Source organism: Vigna angularis, chromosome 1 (assembly GCF_016808095.1).
Source record: "Vigna angularis cultivar LongXiaoDou No.4 chromosome 1, ASM1680809v1, whole genome shotgun sequence".
In the NCBI taxonomy this organism is placed as follows: domain Eukaryota; kingdom Viridiplantae; phylum Streptophyta; class Magnoliopsida; order Fabales; family Fabaceae; genus Vigna; species Vigna angularis.
The window spans coordinates 13149361-13170311 of record NC_068970.1 but is presented as its reverse complement, the minus strand read 5'-3'; the positions used below and the strand labels follow the sequence as shown (position 1 = coordinate 13170311).

General features: G+C 34.5%; 2 protein-coding genes across 2 annotated transcripts; one reads left to right on the top strand and one right to left on the bottom strand.

Annotated features, from left to right (window-relative positions):
• The first annotated feature begins 1143 nt into the window (after positions 1-1143).
• On the top strand, positions 1144-5510 carry LOC108322467 (LRR receptor-like serine/threonine-protein kinase RGI3). The gene is made up of 2 exons (XM_017554576.2): positions 1144-4378; positions 4944-5510. The coding sequence occupies exons 1-2, from the start codon at positions 1540-1542 to the stop codon at positions 5459-5461; spliced, it is 3357 nt and encodes a 1118-aa protein (XP_017410065.1). The 5' UTR covers positions 1144-1539; the 3' UTR covers positions 5462-5510.
• Positions 5511-16975: 11465 nt separating this feature from the next.
• Positions 16976-20532, bottom strand: LOC108323924 (uncharacterized). Its single transcript, XM_017556757.2, has 7 exons — positions 19972-20532; positions 19788-19874; positions 19406-19606; positions 18800-18964; positions 18592-18645; positions 18359-18505; positions 16976-17624 (listed from the first exon to the last, which is right to left on the bottom strand). The coding sequence occupies exons 1-7, from the start codon at positions 20362-20364 to the stop codon at positions 17247-17249; spliced, it is 1425 nt and encodes a 474-aa protein (XP_017412246.1). The 5' UTR covers positions 20365-20532; the 3' UTR covers positions 16976-17246.
• Between the last annotated feature and the right edge of the window lie 419 nt (positions 20533-20951).

The following is a 20951-nucleotide window of genomic DNA, read 5'->3' as shown; positions in this document are numbered from 1 at the left end:
CTTTTTTTTTCTTTCTTTTTAGTTCCTGTTTAAATTAACTCAAGTTAGTTTAAAGATCAAATGGATGTATGGTTCTTACATGACAATTTTTGAGCGGTGCTATTGGTTTATGTTTGTCATTTGAGATGGGTTTGATCTTAAATAATCCGAGATTCTCAGGACAAATGGAGGGTGTCATAGATCGCATCATGGATGAACAAGTTTTGCGAAAAGGAGCAGGTTTTTGTATTCATGAGAATGAGAATCCTATCAGGGTTTGATTTTTTTAAGTATGGATCAGATCCAAAGTTTATTATGCTTGACAGGGTAAATAGGAGCAACATCTGAATCACAGGAGAGTGTAGCAGCATAGCATCAAGTCCACTCCCAAAACATATTCTGTATAAATAAATAAAAATTCAAATCTAATTAAAATCTATGGCTCACACCCTTTATTCGAAAGTTTTATTTTCCTTTCAAAATAATAAATTATTGCATATGGACTCTGCATCCTGTGTCGCCTGTAGTAAAAAAGAGTAAAGCTTTATTCTGATCAACGCAACGCTAGCAGCTAATTCAAAACAGAAGAAGAGAAAACAAGAACTATTCATGATGCACTGCGTGGGTTTTATGAAGCAGCATTTACACAAGTATTCAAGACCCTCTCGGAGAGTGTACAAGTTTTCTTCTTCTTTTCTTCCTTCTCTTAAAATTAAATAAAAATGGATTAATTTAAAAGTGTTTTATAGGAAGAAATGAGGAAACAAATTCATACGAGAAAGGAAAGTGAGAACTTAAGTAGTTTAAGCAATAAGAATATTTACTTTCACATGATGTTACATATAAAACCAACGTATTTCCTGTTTAAAGAAGAGTATCAAATCTGTCGTTATCATATGAAAACCGTATGTTTCTTTGGGCCATGATTAAGAGGTTATAAGGTCATCAATAGCATAAGCCTAAAATATTAGCTCTTAAATCTAATTAGGTTATATTTAGATTTAACTAAATATACCTTTCAATACAAAATGGAGAGTCAGACTCAAAACTAGTTGGCCAAGGACAGAATGTGTCGTGGTAGACAAAATGAGCCTGCCCATATTTTTAGGATATAATTCGTCTCATCCATGTCACTAAAAAATCCAAGAGAAAATGAGAGCTTATTTTATAACAAAGCTACATCAAAAGATAAACGGTTGATATTGAAACAAAATTTAGAAAGAAAGGCACTCACCCACCCATCCCATCTCTGTTATGTTACTCATTCTCAAAATTTTAAACTGTTATAATTCTTCTACTACCCACCCACCCCTGCACTCCACTTCAACATAAACAAATACTTATAGACAACCATCTAAAATTCCATTTCTTCCTGCAGAAACATCATGGCCTAGCTGTTTCTTGGATCCGGAGATTCTGGGTTATTTTAATTTGTATATAATAACTCTTTTTTTATAAACACAGTAACCCACAAGACATGATTTGGTTCCTTCCCGTTGTTCCTCCCTAGGCTCAAACCTTTCTGCGTGTTCTTTCATTGGAGTTCGTAGCTTAGTTGTAATGCCTGTAAATCCATGGACCCTCTTCTTCTTATGCATTTCCCTTATGCTCCCACTCCATTTTCTCACAGTTGCTGCAGTGAACCAACAAGGGGAGGCTCTTCTATCATGGAGGAGAACCCTGAACGGGTCCCTGGAGGTATTGAGTAACTGGGACCCAGTTCAAGTCACCCCATGTAGCTGGTATGGAGTGAGTTGCAACACGAAGAACGAAGTAGTACAGCTGGATCTGAGGTATGTGGATTTGCTTGGAAGACTGCCCAGTGATTTCACCTCATTGCTTTCCTTAAGCAGTCTGATCTTAGCCGGAACCAATCTCACGGGTTCAATTCCAAAAGAAATAGGTTACCTTGTGGAACTCAGCTACTTGGACTTAAGTGACAATGCCTTGAGTGGCCAAATACCAAGTGAGCTATGTTACTTGCCTAAACTTGAGGAACTCCATCTCAACTCCAATGATCTCGTGGGGTCCATTCCAGTTGCAATTGGAAACCTCACAAAGTTGCAGAAGCTGATCCTATATGACAACCAACTCAGCGGGGAAATTCCTACCACAATCGGCAACCTTAAGAGCCTTCAAGTGATAAGAGCAGGAGGAAACAAGAACCTGGAGGGTCCTCTACCACAAGAAATTGGCAACTGTTCCAGTTTAGCGATGTTGGGTCTTGCTGAAACAAGCCTCTCAGGTTTTCTGCCACCAACTCTTGGCCTTCTGAAGAACCTTGAAACCATTGCCATTTACACTTCCTTACTCTCCGGTGAAATACCACCTGAACTTGGGGACTGCACAGGGCTCCAAAACATTTACCTTTACGAGAACTCTCTCACTGGATCAATACCAAGCAAGTTGGGAAACCTTAAAAACCTCGAAAACCTTCTACTGTGGCAGAACAACCTAGTTGGTACCTTGCCCCCCGAGATTGGCAACTGTGAGCGGTTGTCAGTGATTGACGTGTCAATGAACTCACTAACCGGAAGCATTCCCAACACTTTCGGGAACTTGACATCATTGCAAGAGCTCCAACTCAGTGTAAACCAGATTTCGGGGGAGATTCCAGGAGAACTGGGGAAGTGTCAGCAACTCACACATGTGGAGCTTGACAACAATCTCATCACTGGTACCATACCTTCCGAATTAGGAAACCTTGCTAATTTAACGCTCTTGTTCTTATGGCACAACAAGCTGCAAGGTAACATTCCCTCTTCCCTTTCCAATTGTCAAAACCTAGAGGCTATTGATCTGTCACAGAATGGATTAACGGGTCCCATACCCAAGGGGATATTCCAGCTCAAGAATCTCAACAAGCTTTTGCTCCTATCCAATAACCTCTCAGGGAAAATTCCATCTGAAATTGGGAATTGTTCTTCCCTAATTCGATTCCGAGCCAACGACAACAACATCACCGGGAACATTCCCTCGCAGATTGGGAATCTCAACAATTTGAATTTCCTTGACCTAGGGAATAATCGGATTTCCGGCGGTATCCCGGAGGAGATATCTGGCTGCCGGAATCTCGCATTTCTTGATATACATTCGAACTTTCTCGCCGGAAACCTACCAGAAAGTTTGAGCCGGCTTAATTCGCTTCAGTTTCTCGATGTTTCCGACAACATGATCGAAGGTATACTAAACCCCACCGTCGGCGAACTCACCGCGCTCTCCAAACTAGTTCTCTCGAAGAATCGAATCTCCGGCTCAATTCCGAGTCAAATTGGGTCTTGTTCTAAATTACAATTACTGGATCTCAGTAGCAACAATCTCTCCGGCGAAATCCCCGGCAGCATCGGCAACATTCCGGCATTGGAAATCGCTCTGAATTTGAGCCTGAACCAACTATCCGGCGAGATCCCTCGGGAGTTCTCCGGATTGACGAAGCTCGGAGTGCTGGACATATCTCACAACACTCTCAGCGGAAACATTCAATATCTCGCGGGTCTGCAGAATCTGGTGGTGCTCAATATCTCGAATAACAAATTCTCGGGACGAGTTCCGGATACGCCTTTCTTCGCGAAGCTGCCGTTGAGTGTGCTGGCGGGGAACCCGGCGCTGTGCTTTTCCGGAAACGAGTGCAGTGGCGACGGCGGCGGAAGGTCGGGACGGCGGGCGAAGGTAGCGCGCGTGGCGATGGTGGTCCTGCTGTGCACCGCGTGCTTGCTGCTCATGGCGGCGCTATATGTCGTCGTCGCAGCGAAACGGCGAGGGGACCGCGAAAACGACGTGGAGCTAGATGGAAAGGACAGCGACGTGGACATGGCCCCACCTTGGGAAGTGACACTGTACCAGAAACTCGATCTGTCCATCTCTGACGTAGCTAAATGTCTCACTGCTGGCAACGTCATCGGCCAAGGCCGATCCGGCGTCGTTTATAGGGTCGACTTGTCGAGTACGGGACTCGCCGTGGCGGTGAAGAAGTTCCGGTTGTCGGAGAAATTCTCCGCGGCGGCGTTCTCGTCGGAGATTGCCACGCTTGCGCGAATCCGTCACCGGAACATCGTGCGGCTGCTGGGTTGGGGGGCCAACAGGAGAACCAAGTTACTGTTTTACGATTATTTACCGAATGGTAACCTGGACACGCTGTTACATGAGGGGTGCACAGGATTAATTGATTGGGAGACGAGGCTCAAGATAGCGTTGGGGGTGGCTGAGGGCGTGGCTTATTTGCACCACGATTGCGTGCCTGCTATCTTGCACCGGGACGTCAAGGCGCAGAACATTTTGTTAGGAGACAGATACGAGCCCTGTTTGGCGGATTTTGGTTTCGCTCGATTCGTGGAAGAGGATCACGCATCCTTTTCGATTAATCCACATTTCGCCGGCTCCTACGGTTACATTGCTCCCGGTAAGTCAATCAATTTTCTTCTTTTTGAGTTAAAAACTCTTCATTTTTTTCCTTTTTTCATTGATTAACAAGCTTATCCAGTGATATATATGGGGATTTGTAAATAAGGAGAGTGTTGATTTTAATTAGATGATACCGGTGAAATAAATTAACGGGATAAGAAATTTGAAATTGATAGTGAGAATTTGAGTTTTCCACACGGACGTTGGTGAACGGGGACCGTACGGAATCCATCGTGAAGGCTTCCATTCATTATGGTTGATGTTTAGTGATTTGTTGCTTTTTGGGTTTGATTACATGTACATCTGATGTACTTGATGGCACAAAGTTACAAATCCCCTGCATGCATCTATAATAATTACATGTAATCTTTGTGTTTGGACAAGTGAAAGACATGATGGTGCCGGCAAAAAAGCCAAATGATCACGAGTGACACACAGGGAATGCGTCCAACCTAATTTGATTAATCGTTGTTGAACTACTTTACAGACAGCAAATGTCTCTTACCTGTGTCTGGATAACATGTGGAGAGTATATAATGTTTTTTTGGGTTGGAATATTGCAGAGTATGCTTGCATGCTTAAAATCACAGAGAAGAGCGACGTGTACAGCTTTGGAGTGGTCCTACTGGAGATAATAACGGGGAAAAGGCCAGTGGATCCATCATTCCCGGATGGGCAACATGTTATTCAGTGGGTCAGGGAGCACCTCAAAAGCAAGAAGGACCCGATCCAGGTTCTAGATTCCAAGCTCCAAGGCCATCCAGACACACAAATCCAAGAGATGCTACAAGCACTTGGTATTGCCCTCTTGTGCACAAGTAATCGTGCAGAGGATCGACCGACAATGAAAGATGTTGCAGCATTATTGAGAGAAATTCGTCACGATCCTCCACCAGGCGCTGAGCCCCACAAGCCCAAACCCATTACATCTCAAGCTTCATCCTATTCCTCCTCCTCTGTCACCCCTGCTCAGTTGTTGCTCCTGCAATCTACCTCCAACTCCTCCTCATCCCTTGCTTATTCCTCTTCCTCAGCAACACCCTACCCCCCTTCAAGGAATCAATCCTCCATTCAAATTTAATGCCTCTTTCTATTTCAGGAAAAAAAAAACATATATATGTTAATTAGTATATTTTTAGGATTTAGATCTTTTTAGTTATTTTGATTGGTTTATTAATTAGTTAGTACTAGTGATTAACGTCAGTGTAATTTCGGAACTGATTGGATAAGGTAAAAGGTAAAATGAAATGAGTGTACAGAAGCTTAATTGATTGACAGGATTCCTTTTCTTTTATTACTCACTTCACACAAACTGTGGCTTCTGCCACCATCTTAACTGCACTGGTTGTGTAAAATATATGAGGGGGTCTACATTCATGTCCTTATATGGTATAAAATCAAAAGGGGGGGCTTTCCATAAGAAGCTGCTTTCATCAATTCTTCGAAAGAGGGCAATAATATGTGTGGTGTAACTCTGAAAGCCAAAGAGTAAAAGTGGGAGATGTCAGGTTGAGCAGGAAGGTAGACTATCACTAGGTACCTTTTGAGCCATCTTTCGCTTCCATTATGATTGTTGCTGATTATGGAAAAGGAAGTGAGTTGGCTTGTTTTCGTTCAACTAACTTTCTTGGCCCGCACCATGTGGAGAAGTAGAAGCATTCTCCATTCAAGTCTAGAACACTTATGGCCAAGCAATTACCAATCACTACCACCACACTTTTCCGTACACAACCATTTCCTTTCCATTACACCCTATAGCAACTTCCTTTGCTTTCAATAGCTGACAACACACGGCCATCGTCTCATCAACACACCAAATGCAACCACGGTAATGTGCTGCGTTTCTTCCTCTTCCAATTTTTCATCCTTCAGTATTATTTCAAGACTGTACCAAAAAAGTTACCTTTCACCAGAGGGTGCCATTTTAATGGTGCGTAACAGCTGCACATGCAGATCAATCTGTACCTCAGACTCTGGCTGTGCCCCCCCCCCTCATGCCTGGGATCTTTCATGTATTGCTTTAAAGAGAAAAGAACAAATTACATATGCGAGCTTCCATCAAATAATGAAAATGACAACCAAACATTACCAAGTAATTTATAATTTACTTCTAATTTTATTTTTCTTTACGTAATACCTGAAAAAAAAAAAAAAAAAAAGCTAGGCGTTACATGCATGTGTCATTTATTAGAGAGATTTACTGCAGCCATAACAGGTATGGCTGGTTCTGGCGTCGATTTTCACATTCCGTGTATAGCCCAAAAAGTGTAAATTAACATTCCGAAAAAGTGCGAGCAAAATAAATTACTTAGTGAGGGTCATGGGTCATACCCTCTTAGGGTAGATAAAGTGATCATTTTTATCTTGTCCTCAAATTGCGAAATATCTATAAAATTATCATCATAGTTGTGTGGGCGATGATTGACTTTCAGTAGCGACAAAGGAAAGTCTCTTATTTAAACCTTAAATTATATGTCGGACGTTAACCATAGTTTTTTATTGAATACGTGGACCATGCCTATCTCAATTTCATCCAAAATTATTTTTAACAGTTTAAATTCTCCTTTCAATTCAACAAACACTTGAATTTAGTACACCATCTTAGATCTTGAAATCAAAGTTAAACATACTTTGTCGTAATAAGAGGGAAATAATAGACACGCACAAAAGTTTGATGGAAATGCTTAACCATAAAGTCCCATATCAAAAGGCACCTTTTGGAAATGACTACATACCCGTGCCTTGTGCCTTGCAGGTAAAAACACAAATATTTAAAGAATACAATGAATAACAAATTTAAAATATAATAAACTAAAAATAACTCAACATTATAAATTGTATTTAATACACTGTTACTAAAATTTTTATATATCTTACAATAAAAAATACAAACTTGTAAATATTTTCTTGGTAAATAAGTTCACACTTAAGCCAGAAGAAAACACTACGATCAAAGAAAATCTTGAATGGAATACTTAATATTTGATTACTTTTAACGAAAGTCACTTTTGTAATTAGAATAATAAATTAGTGGAACGAAAGATTTTGATATCGATTTTTTTTTTGTACATTATATTTTGACGGCGGCGATATGTGGCTTTAACGTTTCTAGATGTAACATCCCATAATCTTACACTTAATAATTCATAATTTATATATTCTAGCATTACATTTAAGGTAACATCCCATAATCTCGTACTTGAAAATTCATAATTGATATATATATATATATATATATATATATATATATATATATATATATGTTTTAAACTCAGATTTCAACTATAAACTCATAAATATAACTCGAATTATTCTAATTTATTCTTCTATCTCTTTCTTCATTGACACTGGATCAGACGACATTCTTTCATACACAAACACAAACAACTAGGGTGAGCAAACATGCAACAAAACATTTATAAAACATGCATAATTACTTTGATACACTCAAGAAACATCATATAATAATTATGTCAGACACCCTCATACCATCATACCACAATCACACCATAGATACTCATCTATCATACCACAATTCATAATAGACACTCGTTCCACAATACCCAATAAACACTCACCCCACAATACTCAATAGACACTCGTTCCACAATACCCAATAGACACTCATCCCACAATACCCAATAGACACTCATTCCACAAATATTAAATCGATACTCATTCGGATGATACGTTGATGAGCGGTCACGGGAGGTTATGCACTTGTGATGACTTCTACTTCTTACAAATACACTTCCAAAATACTCCATACCATCCACAAGGTTAGTCCTCAACACTATGTTCAAAATCGGCACATAGACCAGGACCTCATGCCCCTCTCACCACATAATTCATCCTTCTCTACTTGAGACTGGATGATTATTAGAGTATCAGGATAACCTCCAACTACAGGACCCTCAACATCAACATATACTCAAATACCATATCATTACTGAATCTCTCCACGAGACTCATACCATGCTCATATTCCTCAACTCACATTATACCCTTACAAAATCTCCCCATAATACTCATATCATGTTCAGATGCATAAATTCAAATCCAATAAAATCCAATCATTGTAGAAATCATACAAAATGAATATATCACAAAATAAATTAACAATACTAAAATATCACCATAAATGGTCACCGGAGAAGAATCAAATGTTTGATGAATCAAACTCACCATAAACGCCAGTACATATGACTAGTCACAACTTACTGGATTTGACCAGGGCTGCTTTATGATCAGGGATGTACCAACTCCGGTTTTTAAGATTCCTTTATCCTACCATCACAATTATAATTCATAATTCCATATCTACCACAATAACATGAATTCATGAGAAATTTTCATTCCAACAAGATATATTGCACAATAATTTAATAGTACATAATCTGTTCAACAAGATTTAAGTTAAAAACTTGTCGAGTAGACTTCCAGGAAAGAGAGGTGTGTCACAATGGACAACTTAAGTACCAAGTCTTTCCTTAACCAAAGTGTTCCTCAATTAGTTTTAACAATTTTCTTATTTACAGATTCAAAATAACAGCATATAATATTAGCACAGAAATTCACTATATATAGATATACAGTATGCACCTATATTTTTCATTAACAGTATTCACACATAATTTCATGAATAGTAATAAAACAATACTAAATCATAATATAAAAGCTTAGAAATGTTAGCTCCCCTACCTCTATTCCAGACTTAATCTCTTGCTGAGAATTTTTTTTTATTATTATTATTTTTTAACAAAAAGGTAGAAGAGAGTTCGAATCCATCTTTTTGAAATCACCACAATTTTCTACCAGCTTTCCATATTTTATTTTTTACATAAACTTATTATATTTTCCATTCACAAAGAAATCTAGTAATAAAATTGTTACTATTAAGGTAAATATTTTTCATGGGTTTTACACTAGAGGTGGAAGATGAAACTGATGTGGTAAGCAATTTGTGTTTTTAAAATTCAAAATTGACACATTGTATTCTACGTATGAGAAAAATAGGATAGTTCATTAAGTTTTGGCCAACGAGGCAGTTGTACCGTTAAAATTTTGAAGTCGTAATAAAAAAGGATTAACTTGACCCGATTTTTCACAAGTTGGGATCATTTCAAACTTTTTTAAAAAAGTATTTTTCGAGAGATCAAAAAGGTATTAAGCCTATATATTAATACCTAAAACATGTGAAATTAATAAATTTATTTGATATTAGTATACAACATCAATTACCTTCGAAATATTTTATTTTAATATTGCATCACAAAAACATGAACCAGAAGTTGGTGTTGCAAAAACGTACATCACTGCTTCCTACCTCTAATATTTGTAAAATTATTAGGTAAATTGAATTCAATAAAATATAAAAAGATCAATTACTTACTTATCAACTCAATGATCATGTCATTGAGTCCTTTACATTTCTCTAAAACTCAGAAAGATATCATTTGGCGTAGAGAAGATCAATAACATCTTTAAATTCACGAGTCTAACAAGAAAATTTTTGATACATTACAAAATCATACATATAAGATGACATGCTAAACAAAAAAGATAAAATAAAAATAAGTAAAACATATCACTAGATGACGTTCTTCCATGTAAGTTTTGAATTATTGTTATAATCTTTAAAATTAATAAATATTTATAGTAAACGATCCTTACTTTATTCTCCGTATTTTACATTTTTTCATAATCAATATTAGTCTTTTAAGAAAATCATATATATTACCGTCATTCTTATCAATAAAGTCCACAACTCCAAATAATTTATCCAGTGACTAATACAAATTTATTATCTACTAAAGGGATTTCACATTTGCCATAAAGAGAGAGGAGGGAGGAATTTCAATTTTAAAGAAAATAAAAACAAGTTAATTTATCAATAGCTAAGAAAAAAAAGAGGAAATTCTTTCACATTTTTATGGAATATCAAATTTACCCCAAGTGGAACCTCACCTTACATCTAATAAACGTTACATTGATTTATTAATGACAGAGTACTATTTATAATATACTCTGTATTTTCATTCATACATTTATTTAGTTTTACTTATATTTTTCTAATTAATTATTTTTTATCTGCACACAGAAATTATATGTTTATTACAAGTCAATATCATTTTTAAAAATCTATATAAGTTAACTAATCTATCTATTTTTTTAAACCACATTATTCGTTTAACGGATGTGCTATGATAAAAATGATTTGGAGTATTAAAACCAGCAAATTATGATCCCTAACCTGATAAAAATGATTTGGAGTATTTTGCATCCAACTTTATACAGTAACACCAGCAAATTATGATCCCTAACCTGATAACCATTATATTTGATGAGTATGTTTTTCAAGGTGGAAGATAAGAGTCATTGGTCATAGATTATTCATCAATTTCATGTCATAAATTTGAAAGAAGCATGCATTTAGGTTTGTTGGATCACAAAATTGGACTCTCTCACTTAGAATCACTTTTAGATCATTGCTTCTGGGCAACTTTTCTTTTATAAGAAAGACTAAAAAATAAATAATAATATTATTCATTGTTCAACATTATATTTTTTGTCATTTTTCTATAATTTTTATACTTATTTTCTAGGTTACACTAATAAAAAAAGACTTTTTACTTATGTTATTTTAAGTTTTTTTCATATATTGTAGGTCAGACGTAATTACTTACATATATAACTTTACCTTTGTTACAAAAGGAATAGATCCTAATTTTTTTTTTCTCAAATCTACACCAAATTTCTTCTTTTCCTTCTTCATACTATTCTTATTCTTTTTCTACTACTTAAAAAAGAAAAAATTTGGTACAAATTTAAAAAAAAAAGAATTTATGATTTGTTGCTTTTATATTAAAGATAAATTTACATATGTTAGAAATGTAAAAGACGTAAATTTACGTCTTCAGACATTATTTTTTATATATAACAAACAAAAGAAAATATAAAATAATATATATGTAAAAGGTCTTTTTGTCAGTATAACCAAGAATAAAAGTATAAACATTATAAAAAAATTGCAAAAAATATAATACGGAAAAAATAATAGGATTATTATTTATTTTACATTTTTTGGTTTATCTTATAATCATTTGAGTTTTCTCAAATGGTATTATTCTCACTTTTTACATGTTTTTATTTGGTTTATATATTCTTCAATGACTAAAACTTAAACTAATCTATATATTCACTTAACCTAATCGATGTGATGAACTGTAAACGAGGAATCCTTTTGTGAAATATACTCTTCCATACCTTTTATGATGTTACCTCATACCCTCTATGTATATATCAACTCAATGATTTTATCATACGCAAAAAAATATGAATAAAAATATAAATTAGGATTTTTTTTTTCTTTCTTTGAAGTGTGTAAAAATATTTTTTTCCCTCAATTTCGTGATTATTCATGTATTTTTGTCCTAATGAGTATCTATCCAACGTTGAGTTAGACATGGTCTTAAGACATTTTGTATGTTCTAAAACATTAATCGTTAAATATTAGTAAATGTTACTTATAAATAACAAAATAGTAATTAGCATACAAGTAGTGTTAAAACAAATGTTTTTCTCCTAAAATTTTATTAGAAGTTCATCGTCTAAGTGAGTATTGTGAATTATATAGACACTATAAAGTCACATATAATAACACATAAGCAGCTAGTTTTTATATGAAATAGATGCGACACACTATATTTGGATCATATTTACTTCCTTCATGGTTTACGTTGAAAAAAAAATTGTTCGACTTTTGCAAAATTTCGACCTAATTTTAGATAGTAGACTCGATTCTAACATTTCATTGTTTTTCTTTGTTATTTTATTAATTTTAACTAAAATATATACCTTTCTTATTTAAGCGAATTTTGGATTAAACAAAGTGATCAACATTTTGATCATCATACATGCCAAATGTATATAATGTCTGTGAAACATTTCAACCAAAATCTTATTATTTTAGAATGGAAAGTGTTTCAAAATCTAAATAATTTATTTTTAATAAGAATTCAATAATATCAAAACAAAGATTAAATAGAATATTTTTATTACCAATTAAGGAAATATGAAATAAAATTGATATAATAATTTAAGAAGTGGTTTTACACCTTAAAATTCCTTAAACATATACATCAAACAAATTAATAATGTTTTTAGTAAATAATTTTAATTAAGTTAAAAACGTCTCAGCCTAAAATTCAATTTGGGCTTTGACATAAATTGGACTGGGCCTATCTGTGATAATGTGTCGTTGTTCCTGGAGTATAGAAAAAACCTTTTATTTTTGTTTGGTATTAGGACAGTGGCATAAAATTATTAGGTCTGTGAATGTTAAGAAAGATGAGACGTAATTTATGGGTTGCTTTAGATGCTATATAAACAGGGCATGACTTAATAACTAATAAGGTTGTCAGAAAGGGAGTTAAGTCATTCAGGAATACTATAGAGCAGCTTGCACTTTTGGTCTCGGCCCATTAGTTCTGCTTCTTCTAAGTGGGTCGAAGAATACCCATAACTATTGGGCCTATACATAAGCATAAGGAAGAGCTTCTCTTTCTACACCTGTTAATATTTCAAACGGGCTTTCTAAATTGTAAATATACATCCTGAAAAATAGAATGACAATACAAGATAGGCCATGCTGACCGCCATATAAGTTCGAGAAAAAAAAAAATGTGTGATGGTTGAAGTATTTTAGTTCATTGGTTAACTCATCTTGCTTAACCCCCGTAGTTTGTGTGGGTCAACGATGGGATAGTTCCCATTTGGCACGTACAAATAAACAAATTCAGCAATATCAGCAATACGACGAGGCTTTCTCTTTAATTTTTTTTTTTTTTCACTTTTGCTAGTATAATGGAAAAGGGATTAATCGTAAATCCGCGTTCCCATTTCACTGCACTTCTTTAAAAGCAAACACGAGATAAAATGATGGTTTCTTAAGTAAAATTTATGCATGAATATTTCAACATAAACATCTTGATATATGTTATAATGAATTACATATACGAATAAAATGTTGTATTTTAAGTATACGTGCTTATAATAATAAGAATGTAAAATTTTGTGATTTATCTTTATATATGTTTATGAATTAATTCTGTTTTATGAGAAATTCAAGAACTGATTAGTATAGTAATAGGAAAATTTAAACTAAAAAAAAGTATGATTTTTTTTAGAAAAAGATAAGTTAAAAAATAAATTAATTTTAATGTGATGCTTGGTAAATTTGTTATTGTTTGTTAAATAATTTATTATTTTTCTAAACTTAGATATATTTTGATTTTTAAATTTTAAAAGTAAATTAATATAGTTGTTTTAACTTATGTTAGATTTTTTTACCAGTTAAATAACGAATTGACATTTGAGGAAGTTGTCAAACGTTGTAAACTATTTAAATTTTATTCTGAATCAATTGTTGTTTGTCACATACAGAAAATTAACATACTTACACTATAAAAACTATCATTTTTAAAGTTGGAAAACTAAATTATATATAAAAAATAAAAACAAAATTCAATTCTAAATTAAAAATTAAAAACTCAAAACATATTTAATCTTAAAAGAACATATAAAAACATTGTCTATGTTTCATTGAAGAATATAAGGAACCAAGCGAAAACAACTTGCGTAAAAGTACGTAGAATTGAATAGTGATTACCACATTGTTAGTTGTTAAGTATAATTATTAAATTTAAAGGTGAGAAGGATTTTTGTGTAATAGCACATAATCTTCAATACGAACAAATGTCCAAAGTTAAGAACTAAGGACCACTCTAAAAACAAAGGCGCCATATCCATATCAAACATACATGATGCACCTGTCTCAAAAAGGCGTTCTCATGTCACTTCACATACTAATCATTATATTTTTCTTTTCCTTTTTTAAATTTACATAAATATAAACAAAATACTAAAAAAAACTAAATAATGGTACTACTGCTCATTAAGTGATGATATTAACTTCCGAAACATTGAATGTTTAATTTATTTAAATATTTTTGCTTTATGTTGTCGATTTTATATATTTTAGGCAGCGTATAATTACAATGTGATTCAGAATAAATGTTTTGGCTAATGCATTGGTGAGTGTTCCTCCAGACATGTTTTTGCAGCAGTGTCTCGCATCATAGCTGGAGCCTTTTGACGTTCACTTTTCATTAGAAACTATGGTTGTGGATGGTGTACCACCTTCTTTGTTTTGTTTCTTTTGGATTGAGTTATTATCTATGTTAATAAAACTGTACCTCAACTTATATACGACATAAACACCATTTTACATAGGTAAAGTTTAATTTTGGAAGCTCATAAAAAGATTAAGTAAATATCAATACTCAATAACACTTGCAAATTAACTCAATACCTTATCACATGTTTAAGTTGCAGTTGAGAATTCAGACACTCAATGGACCAATACATTACATAAGTAAGAATTTAGATACTATTATAAACAAAAGTGATTGCACAAATCTTATCTTATGAAGCATCTATTTTTTTTCTCTGCATAAACGTCAGTGGGAAACAAACAGAGAATGAAATTTGTGACGATGTAATAAATAAAATACCCATGTTTACTCACATTTATCATGTATAAATAAACACAGTATGTTGAGTGTAATTTTATAAGTGAGAAACATGACTGTACGGAAAGGGACAGTGCAACTGCCAACCAGAGTTGTAGCAGTTGGTTTTTTGTTGTGAAAACAAATACATTCCCTCAAATTGGCTCTGTTGACACTACATCTCTTGCTTCATATGCAAAGGATGTTTTGATAAGGATTTCCAGATTGAGGCAGAAGAAGGCCTAACTGGTAGTAAAAAGAATTGTTTGTTCCATTTGCTTGCATATCCTTCCATAATACGCTTCTGGATTCCCGTGTAGTGTAGACCATCACTGTCCTTTATTCTTTAATCGAATGTGGTGGGGATCGCTTTGTTGTCACGCAAGGAAGCCTTACTTACTATTCTGGCCTTACAATTCTACTCTTCACAATAGTATTATCATTATTGTTTTGAAAACAAAAGATCCATATCTTGTGTCACTTCACACTTCCACCAACATCCATTTCGACACTAGGATGCAAATACCTAATGCTAGCCTACCAACACCATTAACTTATTTTCTCAAGACCCATGTGCTCCCTTCTTTTCTCTTCTTGTCTACTTTCGGATCGTCTAAGATTTAATAAAATCGTGACATTGACCGTTAGCTTTCAAGCATTTTTTTCCTTCAAAAACCTCTTATTTATATATTAACTCTCAGGATGGATATTGTCACTTAGAATCTAGACTCTCTCATAGGATCAAAATTCATAAATTTATTTCTTTTAAAGTTTTGAATTAGAAATAATATCAACTTTTTAGACTTATTTCATTGGTGTTATACTCTCTAGTAAATAGTTCCATCGAAAGATCACCAATGATATAAAATTCAATGATAATCAATCTACATAACTACAATATAGTTTCTGTATCGAAAGTTTTCTTAATAATAGTTGTATGTAAACATGTTATGTTAAAATTAATAGTAATACAAAAAGGATACTCGTGGTTAATTAAGAGTGTAACAATGTAAAAGATACTTATCATTGAAAGAAAGATTATTAAAAATACAAGTTAGAATGTAAGTTTCACATTAACTAAAAATGATATAAAATACTACAAACTCATTATCTTAAAATTTTAGCTTTAAATATAGTGTCATAGTTGAATTCATATCACATTGACACTTAATTTCCCAAGGAAACTCCTCTTTAAAAACTTATTATTATATTATCTCATGTCCTACTCAATATTCAAATGAGAAAAAAAAAGGTTTGCTGCACGTTGTATTTCCCAATATGCAGTATCTTAAGCCTTTTTTTTCAAGTTTACTCGTGGGAAAACATGGTTCACTGTTAACTGTTCTTGGTTTCACTGTATTAGTGTTCATCCAATTATTTTATTTGCAGTGCAAAATTAAATGGGGACACTGCGTATACATTAAATATTCTCTTTTTATTTACCAAGAAGATAGAAGATTCATGATAGTTAATAAATATGTGCTTAGTAATGCTAGGGAAGATACTGTTAAACGCATTTATCTTTTGAGTGGATTTAAGGGAGTGAATTTGAGAGGATTTGAAGATAAAATTTTTTGTCGTTTATTTGACTAAATTTAGAAGTAAATGAAAGTGAATTTGGAAATAAAATTTGTGAGAATTAGTATAGAATTGTATTAACGTGACAAATTAAAAACATTTATTTCCAAATTCACTCTCATTTACCTCCAAATTCACTCAAATAAACGACAAAAAAATTTATCTTCAAATCCCCTCAAATCCACTAAAAAGAACAAGACACCTTAGTCTTGGAGATATGTTTGTACTTTTCTTCTTTGTAGCTCCCCCACATGCAAAACCACCTATGACGGATTCATTAGCAGTAAAATATAATTCTCACTGGATTTTGACTAGGAAACCTGAAAAACTATGTTTCCATCTGGGAAAGACAAGTTGCATTAAAGTTTTATTGACCAATTGAAAGTCAACTATAACCCGCGCAAGGCTCGAGTTTATTTGAAATGCAAAGGGGAAAGAAACAAGAATTGAAGAATGCAGAACTCGTGAATTTAATGTTATAAACTGACAACATATTTTTGGTGGATTTACATAATCTCTAACAACGGAACAAACTGTCTCTAACCTGTTAACCCAAAACCAAAATTAACAAATATAGCCAAACCATGTGAAGCTTATAATGAAACCAAAAATCCCCAAAAGAAAGGGAAAAAGTGGGATAAAAAAAAAGAATATCATATATTTAGAGCAGAGAAGCCTGTGTAATAGGAACTATATATAAATATATATATATAATCTTCATGGACATCTCACGTTCCTTCCAGGACCTCCATAATAAAAGTAAGTTCCCCAAACATTGTTTGATCCAACCCTAATGTCATAGCAATTAGAATGGTCAGCCAATTGGTGAATATTTGAAAGAGGAAGCAAGTTATTGTCCCAATCCACAACTTGCAAATTTCTAAAATAGGCTGCTTTTCTAAACCCTTCTTCTGCAAAATGGCCACTACCCATTTGAGTGCCAGTGTGGTAGCCCCTTGAACGAGAATTCACTATTTCTCCTCCAAATTGTACCATGCTAGCATGGTTTCTCAAGTGACTGAACAAGTATGCTGGCCAGTACCCAACAAGTAGCCCCGACCCAAATTCCAGCCACCAATGTCCATGCTTTGGGTCCTATACACACAGAATTTCATTATGGTATCTTAGAATTATTTGAGCAAAAGAAAATGCATGTTAGTATGTTACAGCTTGACTCCAACTGTCTAACCTACATTAATGTGTTGGCATAAATGCAAACACCAAAAATTTCCCCTTACGGGATAATTAATCAATGCGTGTCTCAGTAGTATAAAGTGGTTGATTACCATTATTAATGATATTATTGGAGGAGAGTAAAACTGAGGAAAAAGAAGTGGTGAGACAAATCGAGATGCCAGTTAGAGCAAAACCACAATAAAAAAGAAAAACCTGAGCCGCGAAATATTGCTTTAATAAAGGAAGGAAAGGAAAAGGCTCAGCTAGAGCTGACCCCATGAAGGACACTAGTACAAGGAAAGCAAGGGAATCTTCCATTTGAATAACAATAACATGCAGAAAATTCAAAAGAAAAGGGTCAGAAAAGAAGTAAACGAATTATTGCCTCACTTGGATATGATTTTCTTTACTCTTACTTTGATTATGCATGTTTAACCTTTCTTTTTCTCAAAGTAATTAACAAGTTGTGAAATGAAGCAAATAACGGTTTGAAAAAGTATAAAGCTCCAATTAACAACAAACCACCATCTAAACCGTTGAGCCTTTTGTGTTAAAGGACCCTATTTTCTCCTTAATTGGTGTTTTCTTTTTGGTTGACTTTAGTTGATGAATTGTTTTGTGGAAAAAGGAAAAAAAAAAAGAAAAAGACTCACCTTCCAAACCATTAAGCCAATATCAAATTGTCTGGCATTGTAGATGGATCTTGGGGAGATTGCAGCCCCTATTGCTATCCTGTTGTTAGTTTGGACAAATCCTGAACATAGTAAATTGTAGCATCCAGTTGCTTGATATGCATCCGTCTGTCAGATAGCACATATTGTAAGATGTTAAAGAAATGAGGGTAAAAAAGAAACAGAAGAAGAAAAAAGAAACGTGCATTACTTACTGTCCAATAAGTGAAGAACCTAGGATAGTTGTCTCCGTATAGCTCAGGACTTACCTGAAGAAAAGTATGCTTGTTACTTAGCTAGAACTCGAAGGACTGAAAACCAAAGCAAATGATAAAGACAAATGTAATCCTAGTACATTCTCCAACACCTTCACTACAAAAATTGGATGGATGTGAATTTTTGGACAAGTAGATGTTGACATACCTGCCATCCAGCTTCTATGGTATTCAGATCATTGCCAAAAGATCCAGCAATAACCCATATCTGTGACAAACTGAATTCGTATGGATCGGTTACGCTGGGTGTCCATACATTTATGCTTGCTTTTGCTCCGTAGTATTGATCTCCGTTTACAGAAACAACTGCATGCTGCAACAGGATGTGTGTCAAAAAATAAAAATTACGGCAGAAGCTACACATATGCGTGCATAAGAATGAACGATTTTTCCTAAAGTGTGCTTCGGACTTTTATTCTTTTCAATTTTTAGCTCCCTCTGGAAAAAAATTGCATGCGGCATAATGATTTCCACGTTACTTTTTTGTGCACCTGGGGGGCAAACTTTGGAAAGTGGAGTCCCTTCAATGTCTTCGTTTTTGCAATCCATGTTTAATTTTGATGAATAAAGAAAAACAGGGTTGTTCTTTTCTTTATGGTAAAGAAAAACGGTTGAAATGACCGCAATGCTGAGAAAATAAGAGCGGAGAGTTTCCTTTGAAATTAAAGCATTGTGAGAAACGTAAACAGTAGCCGGAAAAGGATTGAATTGACAATGAAATTTCAAGAAGCAAATTACGTTTGTAAGCACTAACCTCATGACCAGTGCCAGTTGAGTCCCTCCGTACTTTTCTTCCAAATCTTCTGATGGAGCTTGCTCGTAGAAAATCTTGTTCAGTTGTTCTTCTGATCGGAACAGTTCCTTCAGGGCATATTTCACCAGAATCGGTCCAAAGCTGAAAGCTCTCTATGACTTTTTCCCCATTGGGGTGGCCCTTTGGCCTTTCCGGTGGATCCTGCAAACCTTAAGCCTCTTACTTTCTCAGTCTCAAATAAAATTCAATCCAAAAAATCAAACCTTTAGACTAAAAGATGAGTACTGGCTAAATAGGAATTCCACCTTCTCCAGAGGAATGTGGATGCGTTTATGAATTCAAAGGAAAGTCATATTCCTTAGGTTGAGTTAGATGAAATTACCAATGGTCTTTGCCCTCTGAGCAGAGGGTGGTCAAAAGCAGGTTGCTGATGAGACAAAACACAATCTATGAAATCCCCATCTGGACTCTGCAAGAAAGGAACAGAAACATAGATCATTGAATGGGGAGAAGGGGAATGCAGTAGTGTGATTGTAAGAGATTGTAAAGGCAAAGAAAAAAAATGCCTGAATTGTTTTAACAGGAGGCTTGTTAATCTTGTTGAGGTGAGCTCTGATTCTCCTCAACTTTTTCAACAGCGGAGGTGGTCTGAAAGTGTTGTTAACAGTGGGGTGAGAGGGTGATGATGGCAATGGTGAATTGGAGGCAATGGGGTGAGAAAATGCTGTGCCAATTGAAGTAACAAGTAGGAGGAAAGCAACAAAGGCAGGTAGCGTAGGCAGTAGAGTATTTTGGGAAGTGGAAAGAGCCAATTTGAGGGAATGATTTAGTAAACTTGTTTCTTCTGGGGTATCATCATTTGCTTGTATGCATTGTTCTTGTCTTCTTGTGTGACGAGCTGAAAAATATGGCTCTTTCTTATGTTTTGTCCAGGAAACTGAATATCCCTTCATGTCCATACAAAACAGAAGAACTACAAAGAAGAACACCCTACTACTTTGTGGCCTGCCTTCAAGTTTTCAAATTATAAACAACTCCTTCCACTGCTCATAACCACAGAGAGAGGAGAGAGAAAGAGAAAGAGAAAGAGAGTATAGTGATTTTAATTTTATGCTCCCTCACCATACCATCAAAACTAGCACCAGCACAAAAAATAGACCCAGACCCCGAATAGGTGGGGTCTCATTTTCCAAATTTACTTTTACCTCACAAAGGACTGTCCACACACTGTGGAATACCTATGCACAGAACAAAAATTATTACCCAACATTTATGTCATGGATTCTTCTTCTTCTTCATTCCACGCTCCACAAGACTTTTGCACTGATTAATGGATAATCATATACTTCCACAACATTTTAATATAACTAGACTTATAATTATTATTATTGATTTTAAAATAATTTTAAATTAATCACAAAATAACATTAATCTTAAAATATTATAAAAAAAATGTTGTTAAAATATCATTATTCCTAATTAATATACGGCACCCAACTAATCAGAATAAGAATACACACCCAAACATTTACATTCCACTTTTTAC

Coding starts and splice junctions, on each gene's coding strand:
- LOC108322467 (XM_017554576.2), top strand. CDS start 1,540: ATGCCTGTAAATCCATGGACCCTCTTCTTCTTATGCATTTCCCTTATG. Junction 4,379..4,943: donor CTACGGTTACATTGCTCCCG/GTAAGTCAATCA, acceptor GGAATATTGCAG/AGTATGCTTGCATGCTTAAA.
- LOC108323924 (XM_017556757.2), bottom strand. CDS start 20,364: ATGGACATGAAGGGATATTCAGTTTCCTGGACAAAACATAAGAAAGAG. Junction 19,607..19,787: donor TCAGAGGGCAAAGACCATTG/GTAATTTCATCT, acceptor TAAGGTTTGCAG/GATCCACCGGAAAGGCCAAA. Junction 17,625..18,358: donor TTGGCTTAATGGTTTGGAAG/GTGAGTCTTTTT, acceptor CTGTGTGTATAG/GACCCAAAGCATGGACATTG.